This window comes from Manis pentadactyla, chromosome 5 (assembly GCF_030020395.1).
Source record: "Manis pentadactyla isolate mManPen7 chromosome 5, mManPen7.hap1, whole genome shotgun sequence".
Classification (NCBI taxonomy): Eukaryota; Metazoa; Chordata; class Mammalia; order Pholidota; family Manidae; genus Manis; species Manis pentadactyla.
In genome coordinates this window covers 2,583,510-2,607,435 of record NC_080023.1, presented here as the reverse complement: position 1 = coordinate 2,607,435, position 23,926 = coordinate 2,583,510, and the positions used below count along the sequence as shown (strand labels likewise).

Below are 23,926 nucleotides of genomic sequence, written 5' to 3'. Positions count from 1 at the left end.
GGTTTTATGCAGTGGTGGTGTTTTTTTAATGGGCATTTAGAAACTCAACTAGGAAACTGGGTGGCTGGCTTGGAGGCCTTGAACTGGCTCCAGGAAGATGTCGAAGAGACGCTGAATTTGCTGTCAGTTCTGAGCGCGGCTCACTGGCCAGGTTGCTGTGACGCCTGCAGGCTTCACATGCTGCTCCAAGCTAAGGCTGCAGCAGGTGCTGACGAACCGGTGGCGATGCCGCTGTGCCTACCTCGGTTTTATAGGGAACGACCATTCGAGAATATTCATAGCATTAGAAAAATATCTGCTGATGGGCCTTATGTTATTAATATGATAGACTAATATAGGAAAAGGGAAGTAAGTAACACAGCAAACCAGTTTTAATTTTTAAAGGATTCACTATTGTCTTGGACTGTATTTTAGGATTTTTTTATGTTAAAAAATTTGGTGACCTTTGGGGTGTTTTGCAAACATGATTCCTTATTGAATGTGTTTCTTGGCCCTTTGAGGACTGAATGTTTCTTTGTCTTCAGCCTCAGTGAAGGGGGAGGTCAGCGGTGAGCTGGCGGCCTCTTCTGGGGTCTCCACTCCTGGCTCTGCCAGCTCAGCTACCGACTCTGTGGGTCATGACATCATCACGGAGCAGCCACGGTCACAGCACACACTGCAGCCAGACTCGGTGGATCTGACTGGCTGTGACTTGGCAAGCACTGCCACCGAGGGGGATGAGGAGGACATTTTGAGCCACACCTCCAGCCAAATCAGTGCCGTCCCGTCCGACCCTGCCGTGGACCTGAATGATGGAACCCAGGCCTCCTCACCCATCAGTGACAGCTCCCAGACGACCACTGAAGGGCCTGACTCAGCCGTGACCCCTTCAGACAGCTCTGAAATTGTAAGTGGGCAGGGGGTGCCCTGGTTTCTTCAGGAGGTCTCCTCTGGAGGGCCAGACCTGGACCCTCCTACTTATTTCCCTCTTTCCATCTGACCCCCTGATAGCAGAGCAGGGGTCACCAGCTCAGGTCATTAATGGAGAGCTGATCCCACCTGAGACCTTCCCTGAAGGAAGTGGTGTTGTTCATGGAGGGCAGAAGTTGGAGTAGGTGATGCTGTGAATGCTGCTGAAACTGAGTGCATTTAAAGTACTTTAAGACCTTGTTGGACACAGGTTAAACCATCATTAAAAAAAATCCTTAAGGGACCTATTATTATCAGATCTGTGGTCTTTAGCAACTGTGATTAATGACATTACTGCATGCATTAACACTTCTGACTTTTCCAAAACTTTTACAACAAATTCCCAGAGCTTGGATTTAAGTACCTCTGATCTCTAAGCCAGTGAAGACTAAATGATAGTCTAGTCGAAAAGTTTGGCACAAGTACATATTGAGTTTACACCCAATTTTATTACAATAGTTTGCACTGTTAAGTGTTTTGCTACTGTTTATCATATTTTATTATTAAGAACAATTTTTTACTTGAATGAGTACAGAAACATCAAATTGCAAATCACGAGATAAAACACTTGTGTGTCCCTGCTGAGCGGGCGTCAGGGTATCACATGGGTGTGCTCTGTAGTGGCCGTGGAGATGTAGTCACCTGGTTAGAGAAGTGGGCTCGTGGTTACGTTGTTTAACTGGAAGACCCTGAAGAGGATAAGACATAATTGGAACAGTGGGAAACGATGTTTAGTAAGGAAAGAGTGACTGGGCTCTAACCAGGGTTTGGGGAGAGGAGGAGGTTGGGAAGCATGCTGGGCTTATAGCCGTTGAGGGTGTGAAGGGGATTTATGTGGTTTGCCTACTGACCACCTGCCTCCCATGGGTGATAGGTTGATTTCTGGATAGATTGGTTAGAAATAGGAATGAATGACCCCAGGAATTGTGCCAGTTTCGTCATGAGTGGATGGGCAGGTGCTTACTGTGTGGCCCTGCTGGCGGTGGGACCTCTGTGGGCCTCTGGCCTGGAGGAGCCAGGTATCTTCCCTTGGTATTTCCCATGCTGATATAGCTCTCTTCAGGTTATGAGGTGCTTCACGTCCTTTGGTCATTAATTATCTGCTGAAATGTACTGAGCCCCTGTTGTGTGGGGCTGTTCTACATGCTGAGGGTGAAGCAGAGGGCACACAAATGACCTGCCACACAGAGTTAGTGCCCTGGCGCTCTGCCCGTGGAGGGCAGAGGGTGAATGCCTTTGGCTCTGTAAGCCAGACAGCCTGTGTCACATACTTGCTGCTGTTGCAGTGTGCAGGCAGCCACAGGCTGTAGAGTGAGTGAGCACGACTGTGTTCCAGTGGGACTTTATTTACAAAAACATGTGGTGGGCCAGATTTGGCCGCAGGTCATAGTCTGCCTGTCCCCCTGCTGGAGTGTGTGCCTGTGTGTGGGGCCCACCAGGAGGAGAGCTCAGGCTCTGTCCTTCCCCAGCTGTGTTCCTTCTTGCTGGTTTTATTACCCATAAAACGAGGATGATACAGCACTTGTGTGGAAAGATTTACAAAGGTTAAGGGGGCTGATGCAGGCTTCTGATCTGCCTTGCATGTAATAATGTATTCAACAATGTCATTTTTATTGTGCCGGAACTTCACATTTTAACCTGTTTTTTTAAAGTAAGGTTAGGGTTTTTTTGTAGCTGATCTGGAGGTGGGAGAGTGGAGCGAATCCTTTCTTTCTTGGTTGGTTGTGATCATGTCGCTTGATGTTTTTTTTTTAATTGGAAGGATTTGGAATGAGTTTTTAAAGTGATGTAGAATTTATTTCAGTTATAACTAATAGTGTATTGAGGGTCCATTGCTCAGTTTTTCAGGCAAGTGACATGGATTTCAAGTAGTTGTGAAATATTTTACAATATGGAATTATAACCCAAGTTTACAACTAAATATATGAAATATGTCTAAAACTTAGTTGATCAGTGCCAGCAGTTAGGATATAAGCTCTTATATTGTTAGGTTCATGTCTGAAAGATTTTCCTCATTTTTGACTTACTGTAAAATTTGCTTGTGGTGACAAAGATTTTTGTTTGGATTTTTTTTTTTAATCTCAGAAATTTCCAGATTGGAATTTCTTTGGAAGTTTTAGAGTTTTAGAAGCTGTTTACAGTGGAGTAGTAATGTGTGATCAGTAAACTCTTGCTAAATTACACATGTGTGGATGGATGCACATACTGTGTCAGTATGTAGGATGTAGTCCATGCGGTTTATGGCCTTGGCCTTTCTGGATGGGGGCTTGTCCCTAGGTGGTCACACTTCAGAGCTCTCACAGCCCCTCTTGGACTATTTAGGTGTTGGACGGCACCGACAGCCAGTATTCAGAGGTGCAGACTGGACAGCCACAGGATGAGGATGAGGAAGCACCTGATGGAGCCTCAGATGCTTTCAGGAACTCTTCAGTCGGTATGTTGGCATCAGGCTGTGTGCTATAGAGTGGTCTTGTTTTCAACCCTGGCGCTGTAGTTTTGTCTTAGCTTCTAAGAAGGAATCTTTTGATACCTTTGTTCTCAGAGTTGTAAATAGCAAATGAGGAAGGTCAGTTGAAGAATGGTCATCCTTTTTCTTGATCTAAATCTTGTACTTTCATGTTGACTGTGAGTAAATATGTATATTTGTATTTTAATTGGAAACTTGTTACTTAATCTCCATTTTTCTGCTTTTGAAGCCCTTCAACAAGCACACTTATTGAACAGCATGGGCCACAACAGGCAGCCCTCTGACAGCGTAGATAGATTTGTCTCAAGAGATGAAGCTGCTGAACTAGGAGATCCAGAAAACAAGGTGAGACGTTTAGACACGGGGCTGCTCAGCATTCTGAGCTCACATGAGGGTTTAAAACCGCTCTGGCTGCTGTCTGCCCACCACGCTTCTGGCTTCCTCACCTCTGGGTTTTTGCTCAGCTGTGTCCCCTGTAAATACTGACCTCTCCCCAGGGCTGCTTCTCTGCCTCTCCAGGTACTGTCCAGATCCCTGACAGCTGCCTGAAGTTCTTCCTCCCTTGAGAGTCCTTCCCAGACACTGTCTTACGCTGGTTGCTACCTCACCTGCTTCCTTGGATGGTCCATCAGAAGCTTGTGCATGGCCTCGCATCATTTGCTGTTTTTGTTCCACTGAATTGATTTGTTTGTGTGTTGTGGTAAAATACACATAACATTTACTACGGTAACCATTTTTAAGTGTACAATTCAGTGGCATTAAGTGCATTCACATTGTGTGCAGCATTGCCACCATCCAACTCCAGGAGTTTTCATCCTCCCAAACTGAAACTCTGTACCCATTAGACATTAACTTCCTCCCCCTCCGTCCCCCTCCGTGCCCCTGCTGTTCTGCTCCCTGTCTCTGCGATTCTGACTCCTCTCGGGACCTCATACACATGCAATCATATAATAATTTGTCTGTCTGTGACTGGCTTACTTCACTCAGCATAGTGACCTCCAGATTCATCCATGTTGTCGCATGAGTCAGAATGTACTTTTTAAGACTGAATAATATTCCATTGTGTGTGTAACACAGTTTGTTTTTCCATGCGTTGGTTGATGGACACTTGGGTTACCTCCACCTTTTGGCTACTGTGCATAACGCTGCTGTGAACATAGGTATACAAGTATCTCTTCAAGACCCTGATTTCAGTTCTTGTGGGCATATACCCAGCTGTGCAATTGCTGGATCATATGGTAACTCTGTGTTGATTTTTTGAGGAACTGCTATACTGTCTCCACAGCAGCTGCGCCATTTTACATTCCCACCAGTAGTGTCCAAGGGTTCCATTTTCTCACCATCTTTGCCAACACATTTATTATTTCTGCCTTTTTTTTTTTGTCTCGTAGCCCTCCCCCTAGGTGTGAGGCCGTGTACTACTGTGGTTTTGACTTCCCTTTCCTTTGCATCATGGTTAGTGATGCAGAGCATCTTATCATGTGCTTATTGGCCATTCGTATATATTCTTTGGAGAAAAGTCTTTTCAGGTCCTTTGCCCATTATTTTTTTCATTTTTTTTTTCATTGATCTTTATTTATTCAATAGCTCCACTTTTTTTCTATTACCATACTATATACAGTAATATCTTTAAAATATTTTTAACCACTGGGCCACCAAAATAAATCACTGACCACACAATGCAGAGAACTTTTTTCTTTTGTTGCAGAGGAATCTGGGTATTTTTTTTTTTTTTTGGTATCATTAATCTACAATTACATGAAGAACATTATGTTTACTAGGCTTTCCCCTTCACCAAGTCCCCCCTACATACCCCTTCACAGTCACTGTCCATCAGCATAGTGAGATGCTGTAAAATCACTACTTGTCTTCTCTGTGTTGTACAGCCCTCCCCGTGACCCCCCCACACTATACATGCTAATCGTAAGGCCCCCTTTCTTTTTTTTTTTTTTTTTTGTGAGGGCCTCTCTCATATTTATTGATCAAATGGTTGTTAACAACAATAAAATTCTGTATGGGGGGGTCAATACTCAATGCACAATCATTAATCCACCCCAAGCCTAATTTTCATCAGTCTCCAATCTTCTGATGCATAACGAACAAGTTCTTACATGGAGTACAAATTCTTACATAGTGAATAAGTTGCATAGTGAACAGTACAAGGGCAGTCATCACAGAAACTTTCGGTTTCGTTCATGCATTATGAACTATAAACAGTTCAAATATGAATATGATTTTTATACTTGATTTATATGTGGATACCACATTTCTCTCTTTATTATTATTATTTTTAATAAAATGCTGAAGTGGTAGGTAGATACGAGATAAAGGTAGAAAACAGAGTTTAGTGTTGTAAGAGAGCAGATGTAGATGATCAGGTGTGTGCCTGTAGACTATGTGTTAATCCGAGCTAGACAAGGGCAATAAAACATCCATGTATGCAGAAGATTTCTCTCAGAACAGGGGGGGTGAGGTTCTAAGCCTCACCTCTGTTGATCCCCAATTTCTCACCTGATGGCCCCCCTGCGACTGTGCCTGTCTTAGGTTGTTCCTCCCTTGAGGAATCTTACCCGTCTCTGGCTAACCAGTCATCTTCCGGGGCCATACAGGGAAATGTTAAGTTGGTAAGTGAGAGAGAAGCCTTATTGTTTGAAAAGGTTAGCTTTTTACTTCTTTGCATATTTATGCCCTGTGGCTTCTATGCCCAGCATTTGTCTTGAGGTATCTTTACCACTTGGAAGAATTATGATACTCGGTAAATTTGATATGAGGCACGAATTCTATTTAAGGGTTGTAATTAGGAAGGAAGAAGAAAAGCTATAGAAGTAGCACGCGGAAGAAAACCTGGGAAGATTGATTATTTCTTTGACATATCTTCTTGTAGAGTAACTTCAGCATGGATAGGTTTTAAGCTACTACTTAAATTGCGCACACATATTAACATAATAGGAGTATAGTTACATAACCAAAGCATACCTGTAATTACCAGCCATCTCCAGTGAAACCAAGAAAACCAGTTAGGCACCTTAGGCATTTGTGAAAACTTATCTATGATATGGTGGATATTGTCCAACTGAACTTGAACAGTCTGAGAGAATTCAGATAAATTAAAACAACCCATTCCTGGGGAATGTTCACATCCCATATGTTCTTTTAACAGTAAATAGTCTGTGGTTGTAAGATTTTGGAGCGCTACAATTTGCACTTCTCCTAATTCTTGGTTGATTTCCAACAGTATAGATCCAGTCAAATTTGTTGTTTTACTGTATGCACAGGCCAGCTTAGATATCTCCTTCATCATTCCCATGGCAAGTCCAGGAACTGGTGGGATGAGTACATCTACACCTGTGGCAGTGTGTGGATCTTTGTTGGGGTTTTTTTTTTTGCTGATCATCTTCTGTTATGAGTCTTCCCAAGAGTGCTGATGTTGGAAGTTCTTTTTCATATCGTATCTTAGTTCATTTTCGGGGTAGCCCAATTAGGCTTTGATCCTCTGTATAAACACAAACAGACCCTTTGCCTACACTTTTATATGCCCATTATATCATTGTGTAGAACTCATTGGAGGTCAGCACACAGGAACTGCTTTTTTTTTTTTAACGTTAATCTACACTTACATGACGAATACTTTGTTTACTAGGCTCTCTCCTATATCAGGTCCCCCCTATATACTCCTTTACAGTCACTGTCCATCAGCGTAGCAAAATGTTGTAGAATCACTACTTGTCTTCTCTGTGTTGTACAGCCCTCCCCTTTCTCCCACCCCCCTATGGATGCTAATCTTAATACCCCCCTTTTTCTCCCCCCCCTTATCCCTCCCTACCCACCCATCCTCCCCACCCACCCATCCTCCCCAGTCCCTTTCCCTTTGGTACCTGTTAGTCCATTCTTGAGTTCTGTGATTCTGCTGCTGTTTTGTTCCTTCAGTTTTTCCTTTGTTCTTATACTCCACAGATGAGTGAAATCATTTGGTATTTCTCTTTCTCTGCTTGGCTTGTTTCACTGAGCAAAATACCCTCTAGCTCCATCCATGTTGCTGCAAATGGTAGGATTTGCCCTTTTCTTATGGCTGAGTAGTATTCCATTGTGTGTATGTACCACATCTTCTTTATCCATTCATCTATAGATGGACATTTAGGTTGCTTCCAGTTCTTGGCTATTGTAAATAGTGCTGCGATAAACATAGGGGTACATTGGTCTTTCTCATACTTGATTGCTGCATTCTTAGGGTAAATTCCTAGGAGTGCAATTCCTGGGTCAAATGGTTTGTCTGTTTTGAGCATTTTGATGTACCTCCATACTGCTTTCCACAATGGTTGAACTAATTTACATTCTCACCAGCAGTGTAGGAGGGTTCCCCTTTCTCCACAGCCTCACCAACATTTGTTGTTGTTTTTCTTTTTGGATGGCAGCCATCCTTACTGGTGTGAGGTGATACCTCATTGTAGTTTTAATTTGCATTTCTCTGATAATTAGCGATGTGGAGCATCTTTTCATGTGTCTGTTGGCCATCTGTATTTCTTTTTTGGAGAACCGTCTGTTCAGTTCCTCTGCCCATTTTTTAATTGGGTTATTTGTTTTTTGTTTGTTGAGGCATGTGAGCTCTTTATATATTCTGGACGTCAAGCCTTTATCGGATGTGTCATTTTCAAATATATTCTCCCATACTGTAGGGCTCCTTTTTGTTCCATTGATGGTGTCTTTGGCTGTACAGAAGCTTTTCAGCTTAATGTAGTCCCACTTGTTCATTTTTGCTGTTGTTTTCCTTGCCCGGGGAGATATGTTCAAGAAGAGGTCACTCATGTTTATGTCTAAGAGGTTTTTGCCTATGTTTTCTTCCGAGAGTTTAATAGTTTCGTGACTTACATTCAGGTCTTTGATCCATTTTGAGTTTACTTTTGTATACGGGGTTAGACAATGGTCCAGTTTCATTCTCCTACATGTAGCTGTCCAGTTTTGCCAGCACCATCTGTTGAAGAGGCTGTCATTTCGCCATTGTATGTCCATGGCTCCTTTATCAAATATTAATTGACCATATATGTCTGGGTTAATGTCTGGATTGTCTAGTCTGTTCCATTGGTCTGTGGCTCTGTTCTTGTGCCAGTACCAGATTGTCTTGATTACTATGGCTTTATAATAGAGCTTGAAGTTGGGCAGTGAGATCCCCCTACTTTATTCTTCTTTCTCAGGATTGCTTTGGCTATTCGGGGTCTTTGGTGGTTCCATATGAATTTTTGAATTATTTGTTCCAGTTCATTGAAGAATGTTGCTGGTAGTTTCATAGGGATTGCATCAAATCTGTATATTGCTTTGGGCAGGATGGCCATTTTGACGATATTAATTCTTCCTAGCCATGAGCATGGGATGCGTTTCCATCTGCTAGTGTCCCCTTTAATTTCTTTTAAGAGTGACTTGTAGTTTTCAGAGTATAAGTCTTTCACTTCTTTGGTTAGGTTTATTCCCAGGTATTTTATTTTTTTTTATGCAATTGTGAATGGAGTTGTTTTCCTGATTTCTCTTTCTGTTGGTTCATTGTTGGTGTATAGGAAAGCCACAGATTTCTGTGTGTTGATTTTGTATCCTGCAACTTTGCTGTATTCCGATATCAGTTCTAGTAGTTCTGGGGTGGAGTCTTTAGGGTTTTTTATGTACAGTATCATGTCATCTGCAAATAGTGACAGTTTAACTTCTTCTTTACCAATCTGTATTCCTTGTATTTTTTTGTTTTGTCTGATTGCCGTGGCTAGGCCCTCCAGTACTATGTTAAATAACAGTGGGGAGAGTGGGCATCCCTGTCTAGTTCCCGATCTCAGCGGAAATGCTTTCAGCTTCTCGCTGTTCAATATAATGTTGGCTGTGGGTTTTTCATAGATGACCTTTATTATGTTGAGGTACTTGCCCTCTATTCCCATTTTGCTGAGAGTTTTTATCATGAATGGATGTTGAACTTTGTGAAATGCTTTTTCAGCATCTATGGAGATGATCATGTGGTTTTTGTCTTTCTTTTTGTTGATGTGGTGGATGATGTTGATGGACTTTCAAATGTTGTGCCATCCTTGCATCCCTGGGATGAATCCCACTTGGTCATGGTGTACGATCCTTTTGATGTATTTTTGAATTCGGTTGCTAAAATTTTGTTGAGTATTTTTGCGTCTACGTTCATCAGGGATATTGGTCTGTAGTTTTCTTTTTTGGTGGTGTCTTTGCCTGGTTTTGGTATTAGGGTGATGTTAGCTTCATAGAATGAGTTTGGGAGTATCCCCTCCTCTTCTATTTTTTGGAAAACTTTTAGGAGAATGGGTATTATGTCTTCCCTGTATGTCTGATAAAATTCAGAGGTAAATCCGTCTGACCCGGGAGTTTTGTTCTTTGGTAGTTTTTTGATTACCGCTTCAATTTTGTTGCTGGTAATTGGTCTGTTTAGATTTTCTGTTTTTTTTGGGGTCAGTCTTGGAAGGTTGTATTTTTCTAGGAAGTTGTCCATTTCTCCTAGGTTTCCCAGCTTGTTAGCATATAGGTTTCCATAGTATTCTCTAATAATTCTTTGTATTCCTGTGGGGTCCATCGTGATTTTTCCTTTCTCGTTTCTGATACTGTTGATTTGTGTTGACTCTCTTTTCCTCTTAATAAGTCTGGCTAGAGGCTTATCTATTTTGTTTATTTTCTCGAAGAACCAGCTCTTGGTTTCATTGATTTTTGCTATTGTTTTATTCTTCTCAATTTTATTTATTTCTTCTCTGATCTTTATTATGTCCCTCCTTCTGCTGACCTTAGGCCTCATTTGTTCTTCTTTTTCCAATTTTGATAGTTGTGACATTAGACCGTTCATTTGGGATTGCTCTTCCTTTTTTAAATATGCTTGGAGTGCTATATACTTTCCTCTTAAGACTGCTTTTGCTGCGTTCCACAGAAGTTGGGGCTTTGTGTTGTTGTTGTCATTTGTTTCCATATATTGCTGGATCTCCATTTTGATTTGGTCATTGATCCATTGATTATTTAGGAGCGTGTTGTTTAGCCTCCATGTGTTTGTCAGCCTTTTTGCTTTCTTTGAACAGTTTATTTCTAGTTTAATGTCTTTGTGGTCTGAAAAGTTGGTTGGTAGGATTTCAATCTTTTGGAATTTACTGAGGCTCTTTTTGTGTCCTAGTATGTGGTCTATTCTGGAGAATGTTCCATGTGCACTTGAGAAGAATGAATGTGTATCCTGTTGCTTTTGGATGTAGAGTTCTGTAGATGTCTATTAGGTCCATCTGTTCTAGTGTGTTGTTCAGTGCCTCTGTGTCCTTACTTATTTTCTGTCCAGTGGATCTGTCCTTTGGAGTGAGTGGTGTGTTGAAGTTTCCTAGAATGAATGCATTGCATTCTATTTCCTCCTTTAGTTCTGTTAATATTTGTTTCAGGTATGTTGGTGCTCCTGTATTGGGTGCATATATATTTATAATGGTTATATCCTCTTGATGGACTGAGCCCTTTATCATTATGTAATGTCCTTCTTTGTCTTTTGTTACTTTCTTTATTTTGAAGTCTGTTTTGTCTGATACCAGAATTGCAACACCGGCTTTCTTCTCTCTGTTGTTTGCTTGAAATATCTTTTTCCATCCCTTGACTTTAAGTCTGTGCGCGTCTTTGGGTTTGAGGTGAGTCTCTTGTAAGCAGCATATGGATGGATCTTGCTTTTTTATCCATTCTATTACTCTGTGTCTTTTGATTGGTGCATTCAGTCCATTTACATTAGGGTGATTATTGAAAGGTATGAATTTATTGCCATTGCAGGCTTTAAGTTTGTGGTTACCAAAGGTTCAGGGCTAGCTTCTTTACTATCTTACTGTCTAACTTAACTCGCTTGTTGAGCTATTATAAGCACGGTCTGACGATTCTTTATTTCTCTCCCTTCTTATTCCTCCTCCTCCCTTCTTCATATGTTGGGTGTTTTGTTCTGTGCTCTTTTTAGGAGTGCTCCCATCTAGAGCAGTCCCTGTAGGATGCCCTGTAGAGGTGGTTTGTGGGTGGCAAATTCCCTCAACTTTTGCTTCTCTGGGAATTGTTTATTTCCTCCTTCATATTTAAATGATATTCGTGCTGGATACAGTAGTCTTGGTTCGAGGCCCTTCTGTTTCATTGCATTAAGTATATCATGCCATTCTCTTCTGGCCTGTAGGGTTTCTGTTGAGAAGTCTGATGATAGCCTGATGGGTTTTCCTTTGTAGGTAACTTTTTTTTCTCTCTGGCTGCCTTTAATACTTTGTCCTTGTCTTTGATCTTTGCCAATTTAATTATTATGTGTCTTGGTGTTGCCCTCCTTGGATCCCTTGTCATGGGAGTTCTGTGTACCTCTGTGGTCTGAGAGGCCATTTCTTCCCCTAGTTTGGGGAAGTTTTCAGCAATTATTTCTTCAAAGACACTTTCTTTCCCTTTTTCTCTCTCTTCTTCCTCTGGTACCCCTATAATGCGGATATTGTTCCGTTTCGATTGGTCACTCAGCTCTCTTAGATTTCTTTCATTCCTGGAGATCCTTTTATCTCTCTCTGCATCAGCTTCTCTGCGTTCCTGTTCTCTGGTTTCTAGTCCATTAATGGTCTCTTGCATCTCATCCATTCTGTTTTGAAGTCCTTCCAGAGCTTGTTTTATTTCTGTGTTCTCCTTCCTTAGTTCTTACATATTTCTCTGCAAGTCCATCAGCATGGTTATGACTTTTGTTTTGAATTCTTTTTCAGGAAGACTGGCTAAATCTGTCTCCCCAGATTCCTTCTCAGGGGAAGATGTAGCAGATGCTGAAGCTGTCTGGGTTAGTCTTGTCTGGATCAAATTTTTTTGCCTTTTCATGTTGACAGGTGCTATTGACTGTCAGCTGGGAGGGCCAAACTTTTCACTTGCTACTGGTCTTTCTTTACTGGGACAACTGCGACCCCTAGTGGCTTGTGTTGGGTAATTGCGTGTAGAGTGGGTCTTTGTGTCTTGCCCGGCCGGAAGGGAGGAATTTCCCTTTCTGTGGGCGGAGTTTGTCTCAGGCTGCTTCTCTGCTTTCGCAGCGCCCGGTGGGGTAATGGATGGGGGGGCTGCTTGACTGTTTGCCTCCGTGAGGGGTCTCAGAGCTGTTGCCCAGGGGGTTAGTGCACCCGGTTTTCCCTGTAATTTCCAGCTGCTGGACTATGACCTGTGTTGTTTCCATCAAGCTGTTCTGTCCCTGTCCCTTTAAAAGCCCCCGCTTTTCTTTGTCACAGGGGCATCAGCTTCGGCACCCGCTCACTGTTCTTGCTGCCCTGTTTTCCTAGTATCGAGCGCCCTGCACTCTGGCCCGGATGGCGGGGGCTGGGTGTTCGGCAGTCCTGGGCTCCGTCTCCCTCCCGCTCTGCCTATTGTTCTCCCGCCGGGAGCTGGGGGGAGGGGCGCTCGGGTCCCGCCGGGCCGGGGCTTGTATCTCACCCCCTTCGCGAGGCGCTGGGTTCTCGCTGGTGTAGCTGCAGTCTGGCCACTGTCCTGTGTCTTCTGGTCTCTCTTTTAGGGCTAGTTGTGTTTGTTGGATTTTCAAAAGTATATATGTTTTTGGGAGGACATTCCCACTGTCCTACTCACGCCGCCATGTTGGCTCCGCCTCAATGCCCCCTTTCTTTTTCCCCCCCTTGTCCCTCCCCTCACACCCATCCTCCCCAGTCCCTTTCCCTTTGGTAACTATCAGTCCATTCTTGGGTTCTGTGATTCTGCTGCTGTTTTGTTCCTTCAGTTTTCCTTTGTTCTTATACTCCACATATGAGTGAAATCATTTGGTATTTCTCTTTCTCCACCTGGCTTATTTCACTGAGCATAATACCCTCCAGCTCCATCCATGTTGTTGCAAATGGTAGGATCTGTTTTTATCTTATGGCTGAGTAATATTCCATTGTGCATATGTACCACCTCTTCTTTATCCATTCATCTACTGATGGACATCTCTTTGCCCATTTTTAATCAGGTTGTTTGGGGTTTTGAGTAGTTGAGTTGTCCATTGAACTGCTGTTAAAATATCTCTTGCTTACCTTTTTACATGTGCATGTCCAGTCTTCCCTGTTAAATTTAAATTCCTCAAGGCCAAGACACAGTGTCTTCCACTTACTTCCACTGTAGGTGCTCAGTTACTCCCGTAACCTTGGCAGTCCCTTCCAGGTCCCCTCAGGCCAGGTGTGCTCCCTGTCAGCTTGGGCTCTCCCCTGCCTGGAGATGATGGCTTATGCCGCACTCCCCCAGGCAGGCTCTCCCAAACGCCGGGCCTCAGCTGACTTCCCCCTGTGCCCTTCCTGTGCTGGAGCTCATCCCTGTGTCCCAACCACCTGTGGCTGGTCTGCCCCCCCTGCCCCGTGGTCTGTGAGGTCAGGCACTGTATGGGCAAAGGCAGGGATGTGCATTCCCAGCACCTGATGTCCATGCTACTCTGGGATCGTTTGTTCAGTGAACTAATGAATGGATGTACTGCTTCTTTGATTATAAGGCCAACAGCTGTCAGCTTCTCTGTTCCAGCCTTGCCGGATCAAAGGTGACATAGGGCAGTCCACCGATGATGATTCCGCTCCTCTTGTCCATTGTGTCCGCCTTTTATCTGCTTCATTTTTGCTCACAGGGGAAAAAAATGGTAAGTATGGAAGGGTGGGCACAGAGTTGAAATAAAGAGTTTTAGGCCTCCAGGGTCAACTTTGTGGCCAATTTCATGCCTTGTTATTGCAGCAGAGGGAGTAGAATGTGGGGGTGAGCTTTGGTTTTCCCTGACTGATGGGAGAGGGAGGGAATGGTGGGGGCAGCTGGGTTAGTGGGTCTGGTCTGGTTTACTTGGAAACTGCTGCTTTGAAGCCGAAGTGACCCACATGATTTCTTTGCAGTGCTGGTTCCAGACAGGGATGTGAGGGTCAGTGTGAAGGCTCTGGCGCTCAGCTGTGTTGGAGCCGCTGTGGCCTTACATCCTGAATCTTTCTTCAGCAAGCTTTATAAAGTACCTCCTGACACCACAGAATACCCTGGTATGTTAAAAGTTCACATCTTAGTCCTCATGTTCAACCATTATTGTGAAAGCTATTTCAGGCCATCCTGGCTATTTGTTTTAGAGTAATAAGGTTTTTTATTTAATTTGTGGCATTTGAACTCTGTTATATCTCTTCATGAAGAACATCAATAGTAATGTTTTTAGTTTTTGGATTACTTGTAGATGCAATGTTTAGTTTAAACACAGTAGAAAACAAATCTGGGAGCAGAAGGGCTAGTTTACCTATGTACTGGATTTATACCAAAAGCACAAGTTGTATGTCATCAGAACTGCTTTGGGCCATACTCAGCCAGCCAGATGTTCACACTGAGTCAAGTGGGCACTGAGTTGGCTGAGATGGTGAGGGTTCCAGCCGCCTGAGCCCTCACTCTGGGGCGTCCTCTGTCTGGAGCAGTGGCAGGAGGCTTCACATAGCTAGAATCGACTTCCCACCTTGTTTCTCTCTCTTTGGGAGAGGAGACAAATTTGTGCTTTTGAATTCAAATTGGGTAAGTGTGAAAAACTTTCAGTTTTTCAAATCTTCCTTTGAAGTGGAATCTTGGAATTGTAATGATAAACTGACAACCAGGAATTACAATCCAGAACACCTGCTGTGTTGCAGTGATATCAGGGATACAATGAATCCAGAATCTTTAAGCCCCAAAACATTTTCCCACTCATGGTTGTTACATTCCAGTCTATTCCAGACCTGGAGTGCCCCTTCGCCCTTTTTTTATTTCCTAAGAATTAAGCTTTTATTTTGAGCTAGAAGGTTAATGGTAGGGACTTGTACACTGGGCAGTTTATCTCCACAGAGGAGCAGTACGTCTCAGACATCTTGAACTACATTGATCACGGAGACCCGCAGGTCCGAGGAGCCACAGCCATCCTCTGTGGGACCCTCATCTACTCCATCCTCAGCAGGTCTCGCTTCCAAGTAGGAGACTGGATGTGCACCATGAGAGATCTGACGGGTAACTGCCAAGCTTTCAGTCATGTCTTTTCTAGATGTAGTGCCTTAGCCCAAGTTCACGTGAAGGCCTTGTTGCTTCCTCTCCTGGTCAGGAAACACATTTTCTCTGGCAGACTGCATTCCTTTGCTGCAGAAAACTTTGAAGGATGAATCTTCGGTTACTTGCAAGTTGGCTTGTACAGCTGTGAGGGTGAGCATGTCCTTTTGTGCAAGTCATTTCTTTGGTTGGTGGAGGTCTCACCATTGTTACAGTTAAAATTAGAGCTTAATATTAAATTGTCCCAAATCTCTAAAGCTGTAAATAATAATAAACATCTGTGTATCCAACAGTCAGCTTAGAAAGAAGATATTGCCAGTAAGGTTTTAATAGATTTTAAGTTTTAATTCTCAGAATATTTGTTAGAAATATACCTTTTCCTGAAAGGTATATTTTGGAGTGTACCTTCCTAGTAGTAAGTGTAAAACCTGTTGAATTGGGAAACAACAATTCCTTTAGGCATGTCATTGCTGAGATCTAAAATGAGGCCTGGGTTAGTCACCTCTGCTGGCAACCAGGGGACCAATCTTGGCCCTTTGAATAGTAGCATGTTGAACCTTTATGTACCAGCTGGTCAATAAATCATGACAGTAAAAATTAACCATTAAAAGTCAGAACAAAATCCCTGTAATTGTCAATTTGTGGGATATCTTTTCCTTTTTAAAATTTCATGGCCAGGCCAGAATTGTCCTTAGTTCCAGATGTTTGCCAAGTGTCAGTCAGTCTGTCTTTCCTGGAGCAGAGGGAAGTGTGTTGGAGTGCAGGTCAGTCTGTGCACTAAGGTGCCCACATGTGCTCAGGCATGGGGATGATGTAGCCGCAGAAGCCCATTCTAGCACCTTGGGCAGCAAAGTGCATGTGGCATCAGAGAGCATGGATCTTCTTTGCTTGCCCTGTCTTTGCTCTGAGAGGAGCCTTAGAAGGGGCAGTGGTGCTGTATTGCACAAGCTCCCCTTTACCACTGGTAAGTGGTGGTGAAGTTGGCATCTGGGAATAGAGGCATGACAAAGGCAGAAACAGGAGGAAGACAGAAACGAAGTTGTGTGAAAGGGACGCATTTCCTTAACTTGACTCTACTGAGATAAAGCACATGTAACTATTTCTGAGAAATGTGGAAAATGTGCAACATTTCTGTTGTGAAAAGAAAGACATGAGGTTTGTAGGAATGTGATGTCAGAAGCCGTCAAGCTGCAGTTGCAGTGCGGGGCTGCCCCGACGGCCCGGTCCCATAGCGGCCTTGTTTTTCAGCACTGTGTCATGAGTCTCTGCAGCAGTAGCTACAGTGAGCTGGGACTGCAGCTGATCACCGAGGTGCTGCCCCTGAGGAGCAGTTCCTATTGGCTGGTGAGGACAGAGCTCTTGGAAACCCTTGCAGAGATTGACTTTAGGTAAGTGCATCAGGTCTGCTAAGGCCAGTGAACCAAAGCCAGTTGGGGGTTTGAACTAAGAATGGGAAGGCCTGGCTCAGTAGAAGTAGTGATGGTTACTGGGCAACCTGCATGTCAGAAATCTGAGCAGCTTAGGGGCTTGAGACTGGCGTTCTCCTCTCCAGCTTTGTATTCTTGGAATTGTAATACAGGCAGAGGAGTGGATTTCCCTGTTTTCTCAGGCATTTAAATGTTCTAGTTGGTCGGAATAACAGAGCTCAGACTTTGAAAATAACAGTTTATATCAGTTCTGCTTGTTTAAAGGAATGTACTCACCATTATACCAAACTCAGGTCAGGTAGCTGACTGGCCTTTTGTTGGAATTTAAAACTCCACATCTTGCAGTTTTTCATTTCCTAAGGGTAAGTTTTCTTTCGTTCAAGATGTTTTCTTTCAGTGCTTTCTTTTAGAAGGGAATTTCCCTTACTGCCCAGGTGTGTATCTTATGCCACCATTATAAGAGCGTTTGTTAGATGCTAGGCTCCGAGCCAGGTGCCTGCTGTGATATTTTCTTTCCTTCTCCCAACATCTCTGAATTAGGTATTGTTCTCACCTCTGCATCACAGATAAAGGGCACTGAGGTGGGGTAGCAGTGTAACTTACCGGAGGCCCCTTCCTGACAGTCAGCCCTCCCGCCTTCTGCTGTAGATGTTTGGGCTACTTTTGTGGGGTACTTGGAGTCTTTCAAAATGATAGATGTTTACATTTATTTAGAAGAAAAACAGTCTACTAAGTACTGTCTTAGTTTGAAATTATGAGAAGAATGTATATTCTGCTTCCTTAAAAACGTTAGTCTTTCTGTCAGGTTAGGTAGGTGCTGCCTCTCTGAGCCTCACGTGCTGGTCGGAGTGACCCACTCTGGAGCCGGCCCTCGGTCTTTCATCATTGCATCTATCAGAGTTTTGCAGACCATCACGGGGGTTTGTTGAGTAACTAAATTATTTCATTGTTAAGTATGTTCTTTTGTTAGGTTGGTGAGCTTCTTGGAGGCAAGAGGAGAGAACCTGCACAGAAGGACCCATCACTATACAGGGGTAAGCGGCCCGTGTGTGTGAGGCCCTTCCTGAGCTTTGGGAGGTGGCACTTCCTCGTGGAGCGGGTCTGAGTGCGTTCTGCTGAGGTGTATTTCACAGCTGAAATCATGAATATGTGCTTGTATGTGTGAATTTAGGACTAGTGATCCTGAGTTCTTCCTCCCTGGCCTTGCCAAATATCTTACCTAAAATGTAGTTAAGTACAGAGAGTGTATCTCTTTTTATTATTATTCTCTCTAAAGCTTTTAAACCTGCAAGAACGAGTGCTTAATAATGTGGTCATCTCTTTGCTTGGGGACGAAGACCCCAGGGTACGACATGTTGCTGCAGCTTCATTAACGAGGTATTTACCAAATATTTGATATATTCACTTTTTTGGTTAAGGCACCAAATGGTATGAGAATGGAAAGAGAGGGAAAAACTCAGAGGGCATAAGGCAGGATTCCTAAATCTTTTGGGCTCACTTTTAGCCACTCTTAAGCTATCAAGAATGATAATTATTCACTACCATGAGCATCTAAACAGTAAGGATATACTGACTTCTCATTGCAAAAGTCATACACTTTCACTGTCAAAATTCTGGAGTGTAGAGAGTATCCTGAAGAAGGAAATGGAAGTCACCTTGAATTCTACCCCTGGGGATAGCCACTGTTGGCGTTCTGCTGTATTTCCTATGTACAGGTTTTTTTTTTTCAAAATTGAGGAAAATATACATGCAATTTGTAATCTGATCATTTCCACTCAGTGTATCACTAGCATCTTTCTGGTATCAAGTACTCTCTAAAAGAAACATTAAAACCACCCATGTGTTGTTCAGGGCAGCACCTGTACACAGATATATTCATATTTCCAAACTGACAAGGTTTTGGATCTTTACCATTTTCTGCAAGTGATAGCACTTCATTATAGCTTAGAAAAAAATTTATACTTATGACCAAGTCTCCATGGAGGAAAGAGATTTTAGTTAAAGATACTGGGGTTTGCAAACCCATGTGATAAAATGGTTGATTGTTTCTAAAAGTTCTGTGCCCCAGCCATAGGTGTGAGTCTGCTCTTGCAGGATACGCACTGAGTGTGTTGGCGGCAGAAATGAGCCCTTCTGTTCCTTTAGGAAATGCTCCTCACATTCTGCCTGTGTGTCCAGTTTAGATTTGTGAGGGGTCTTAGCTGGAGCTTTGCTGTCTGGGAATTATGAGACGGTTCTGCAGATAGAATTGCAAATTTGAGTAGAGGACAGGCCCTGGCATTCAGATCTGCTCTGTGCTCAGTACTTTCTGTGGACAGTGGCTTAATGCACTTGTTGACATGCATCAAGATGATTAGAAAGAGAACTTTCAAGGTTGTTCTTAATCAGAGCATTTAATTATGCATAGAGAAAGGTTCTTAATTCTGTGACAAGTGTAGTGCAGAACCTAGTTACTTCAGAGTGGGTGTGTGAGAGAGTGGGCTTGCCATTTGAGATCCCCCACTCCACTGCCCTTGGAGAATACCTCCCCTGAAAAGGGAAGTAGTGTTCAAGGGTAGCAGTATTTTAGGCTTGACCACCTTGATTGGAAAGGTGGTGAGTATAAGGTGAGTGTCATATACTTTCTTCAGCAAATAACATTACTTTGATATTAGGCTTGTCCCAAAGCTGTTTTATAAATGTGACCAAGGACAAGCGGATCCAGTAGTGGCCATGGCAAGAGATCAAAGCAGCGTTTACCTGAAACTCCTCATGCACGAGACGCAGCCTCCATCTCACTTTTCTGTTAGCACGATAACCAGGTACGCTAACCGATTCTGTCAAAGAAAATGGGCCTTTTCCTGATGCCTCTCTTTAGGGCTTTAATCTACAACACCGTGCTGTCCAGAGAGAGAACTCCAGAGAGGGTACTTGTGTAGGTGGTCTGTCTTTGATAGGACACTTCTCTCTTTTTTTTTTAATTTTGTTATCATTAATCTACAATTACATGAAGAACATTATGTTTACTAGGGTCCCTCCTTCACCAAGTCCCCCCTACAAACCCCATTACAGTCACTGTCCATCAGTGTAGTAAGATGTTGTAGAATCACTACTTGTCTTCTCTGTGTTGCACAGCCCTCCCCATGGCCCCACACACACTATACATGCTAATCGTAATGCCCCCTTTCTTTTTCCCTGCCCTTATCCCTCCCTACCCTCCCATCCTCCCCAGTCCCTTTCCCTTTGGTAACTGTTAGTCCATTCGTGGGTTCTGTGATTCTGCTGCTGTTTTGTTCCTTCAGTTTTCCTTTGCTCTTATACTCCACATATGAGTAAGATCATTTGGTATTTGTCTCTCTCCACCTGGCTTATTTCACTGAGCATAATACCTTCTAGCTCCATCCATATTGTTGCAAATGGTAGGATTTGTTTTCTTCTTATGGCTAAATAATATTCCATTGTGTATATGTACCACATCTTCTTTATCCATTCTTCTACTGATGGGCACTTAGGTTGCTTCCATTTCTTGGCTTTTGTAAATAGTGCTGCAATAAACATAGGACACTTCTCTGTTTTTAGGACTTATCACCCCACCTCTTGTTTAAGCTCTCTGGCAGTCACGCATCAGTGATGTCAGAAGTCTTTTAATTTGTTCATTACACATACTAACAAATGTACTTTCGTATATGACTTGTATGCTGTCTTATCTAAAAACTTGTCCATTAAAAATTTCTCTTTCTCTTCCTTGTGTTGTTGAAGAGTATGGTTCTGTCATGCCCATTAATTTTCAGGTGAGCAGGCTGTGTATGAATGTCAGTATTATTTAGGGCTGTCCACTAATGGCTATACATATCCCATCCTCATCTGATACTCCGATGGGTGGCATAGAGTATAAAAGCAATTAGAGCAGAAATGTGGGAATGGAGTTATAATTTTCCTTAGAATTTTAGTTTGCAAAGAACACTGCAGAAGTGATGAGACTATTGTGCTTTTTAAAGTCTCTGTGTTTTTAAATATCTTAGAATTAGCTTTATATGTTAATGCGCCTTTTTGCTAAGTGGCAGTTTTTTTTAAAAAACATGGACTAAATGACACCTGTGCTAAAATGTTCACTTGCTGCCTTTGTTCTGAATTTGGAACTCAGCTGGTCAAATTTAGAAGTCATTATTCCAAATACCTCTTATCTCTTCTCATGTAAAGAATGCTTTAAAAAAAACATGGAAGTAATTTTCTTTTCAGAGACTTTCCTTCCTTTGACTTCAGAACTGGCATTTTTTCTTTGATTCCTTTAGGATAAGCACAAGCAGTGTAAGAGTATTTCAGTTTCAGGAATTTAACATGCTTAAAGTAAATTACTGTTGCTAAATGTCATTTCAGAAAATGAATATTTAGATGCCAACAGAGGTGAGCATAGTATTTTGTTAAAATTGGTTACTAACTACTACTTGGAAAATTTCCCAATTCCAAATGTAGGTTGGCCTCTTGACATCTGGCTGTGTTTATGTGGTTCTTGCATGGTAAACACAATTACCACTTTTCCAGCTATTTTTGAAGTTTAGCTACCTGCTGTCTTAGATTTTATGTGATAAAATAATTTCCTCCCTGGTTTTGTCGTGGAGTGCCTCTGTAAACAGGGCTGAAGGATACAAATGAGATTCAAACACTAACCCTGCTGGGGCTTCGTTTCTGTTGTTAGTGAATTAGAATTTATATGTAATACAATGAGGATTGAAATTGCTGTGTGGCATGAACGGAATATGGAACTGTGGTGGTCCCGTGGCTGGGTGTGGAAGGGGCCGTGGCAGCCCTGCGGTAGAAAAAGGACTCTCTTTGGTCTTGGAATCAGGAATGGCTTCATTTCTTTTAACTTAAAATTTGAAACACGATGGCTTCGGATGTGTAGAGCCTACAGCCAAGGCTGTGATGAGGAGGCGTTGCTCCAGTGCTGTGGGGAAGGTGCTGGGCAGACTGGGAGTAGGGAGGGCGTAATCTCAGCCATTTTTATAGAACAATAACCAAATGTATGCCAATCTTTTTTTAACTTAAAGTCAAGACAGAATTTTTTGTAGATTTTAATCTTAAACTTTTAAATGCCATTTGAATTTAGAAACTGTCATGAGCATTAATAGATTTAAGTCTCTGTTTTTCTTATTAGAATATATAGGGGCTATAACTTACTACCAAGCATAACAGATGTCACCATGGAAAATAACCTTTCGAGAGTTATTGCCGCAGTTTCTCATGCGCTAATCACGTCAACCACGCGAGCACTTACGGTAGGTCTCTTGGTTGGTCTTGATAAAATCCATTTGCAGTAGTTTGTATGGTCAGTTCTCAATGGTAAGATACTTACAGTAGAGCTCCTACATATGGGGCTTACCAAGAAATTGTGTTTCTATGGACAAATCTTGTTTTATTATAATAGAAATGTAAACATCTATTTTTTTCCTGATTGTTAAAGTAATATATGCCTGTTGTAAAAAATTGTAGCCAATACAGGAAGATACAAAAATGAAAATAAAAAGTACCATAATCTGAATTGGTAATATCTCAGAAGTTTAAAATAGCTCTAATATAATTGACTCAGGGACTTTGTAATACGTACTTCAGGAGAAAATATCGTAAATGCCAGCAAAGATTTTTGTATAATGCAATTATATCATGATTTATGATGCTACAATTGGAAATGAACCAGAATGTCCAAGAATCCAAGAATGATTAAATTCTGATCATGACTAAATTCTGTGTACATAAGGTAGTATATTTATTGTGCACCTATCAATATGCTTTGGAGAATTTTTGACAATATATATTGAGAGATATAATCTAGATTAAAATATTAAATAAAAAAGGCACAACACAAAATTGTATACTTGTGTATAGTCAGATCTCAATTATGAAAAATAATATTTGCATATGTACATTTCTCACATAGGAAAAGGACTGGCAGAAAATTGCCAGATGATTTTTAGGATTATGAATGATTTTTGGTTTCTTCCTTATATTTTTCACATATTCACAAATTGTCTAAAATGAACACGGGTAGCTTCCATAATTAGAAGTAAAGAATATTATACAAAAGTAGTGTTAATTTGCTGGTTACCAGGTTAAACCTTGTCATTTATGTGATGGAAGAAATTCATGTAGAAAACTCAGATAATTATGATTAGGCTGTCTTGATAAGTACCTAGGTGCCTTTCAAACCTTAAATATTGTTTTGGGCTGTCTGTAATTTGGTCTTCCCTTGATTTGTTTAATACCATAAACCTTCTTTATTTGTATTTATTGTGGCTTACATGTGCCAGGCACTGTTTGGGCTTGGGATATAAAGATCAGAGTATCCCGCCCTTGGGGCTCGTGTGGTCTGGTCAGCGAGGTGGGCATCAGTCACCGTGGGTGTAGGAGCAGACGGGGTGGGGTTCATTTGGGCGGAGGGGGCACCCAGGGTGGCTATCCTTCCAAGCAGAAGAAGCTGCACCGCTCTGGCCTCTCTTCGCTGGGATGTAACCATTCCCTCCTTGAGCCTGTATTTCACTTTTAAGGTATGACTTTTAAGGTATAAATCTGTCCAGGGAAGGACAGATAGCCTGTTGTTAGACACAGATCTCAACTTTGTTTTCATTATTTGTACTTTTTATAAAAGGGTTAAAGGATGTTGAGTTTAATAAACCCTCTTTTGTTCTTGGGTGTGATGTTATTACTCCTTTCTCCCTCAGTTCGGGTGCTGTGAAGCTTTGTGTCTTCTTTCAACCACCTTCCCAGTGTGCATATGGAGTTTAGGCTGGCATTGTGGGTATGTATTTTTCTCAGCATGTGAAGTCTGCAGCTCCATAATGCACACGTCCTTATTAGAGTTCCTTTTTCCTTCTTTTTGTCCTTCATCAAGTTGGCCTTTTGGGAAAATATCCAATGGAACACTTGCTTCCATCCTGTTGTGTGGGAGGTACGCAGCAAGGGCTGTGGGGAGATACTGCATTCACTGTGATTCTAATGGGCACCAAATGCTTACTCTTAAGCACTTTGGAGGATCTGAGGGTGTGATTTGCAGGTTCATTTAAGAGAATTTGCATATGCTGGCAAAAGAGTTTGCTAATTGGTTTGCTTCTCT

At 42.3% G+C, this 23,926-nt stretch overlaps 1 protein-coding gene across 4 annotated transcripts in view; it reads left to right on the top strand.

Annotated features, from left to right (window-relative positions):
- HTT (huntingtin) overlaps window positions 1-23,926 on the top strand; it is a 240,355-nt gene that overhangs the window by 116,213 nt on the left and 100,216 nt on the right. For 3 of the 4 annotated variants that reach the window (XR_005031975.2, XM_036921269.2, XM_036921271.2), the window contains exons 12-24: window positions 525-886; window positions 3,271-3,382; window positions 3,645-3,760; window positions 13,907-14,018; window positions 14,263-14,400; window positions 15,218-15,376; window positions 15,468-15,565; window positions 16,661-16,800; window positions 17,810-17,873; window positions 18,116-18,216; window positions 19,494-19,640; window positions 21,974-22,094; window positions 23,535-23,611. Coding sequence is in view for 3 of the 4 variants with exons in the window: in XM_036921269.2 (XP_036777164.2) it covers window positions 525-886; window positions 3,271-3,382; window positions 3,645-3,760; window positions 13,907-14,018; window positions 14,263-14,400; window positions 15,218-15,376; window positions 15,468-15,565; window positions 16,661-16,800; window positions 17,810-17,873; window positions 18,116-18,216; window positions 19,494-19,640; window positions 21,974-22,094; window positions 23,535-23,611 (1,747 nt within the window). In the remaining variant the exon portion in view is untranslated. The remainder of the gene's footprint in view (window positions 1-524; window positions 887-3,270; window positions 3,383-3,644; window positions 3,761-13,906; window positions 14,019-14,262; window positions 14,401-15,217; window positions 15,377-15,467; window positions 15,566-16,660; window positions 16,801-17,809; window positions 17,874-18,115; window positions 18,217-19,493; window positions 19,641-21,973; window positions 22,095-23,534; window positions 23,612-23,926) is intronic. The other variant, XM_036921270.2, reaches the window with a different exon arrangement.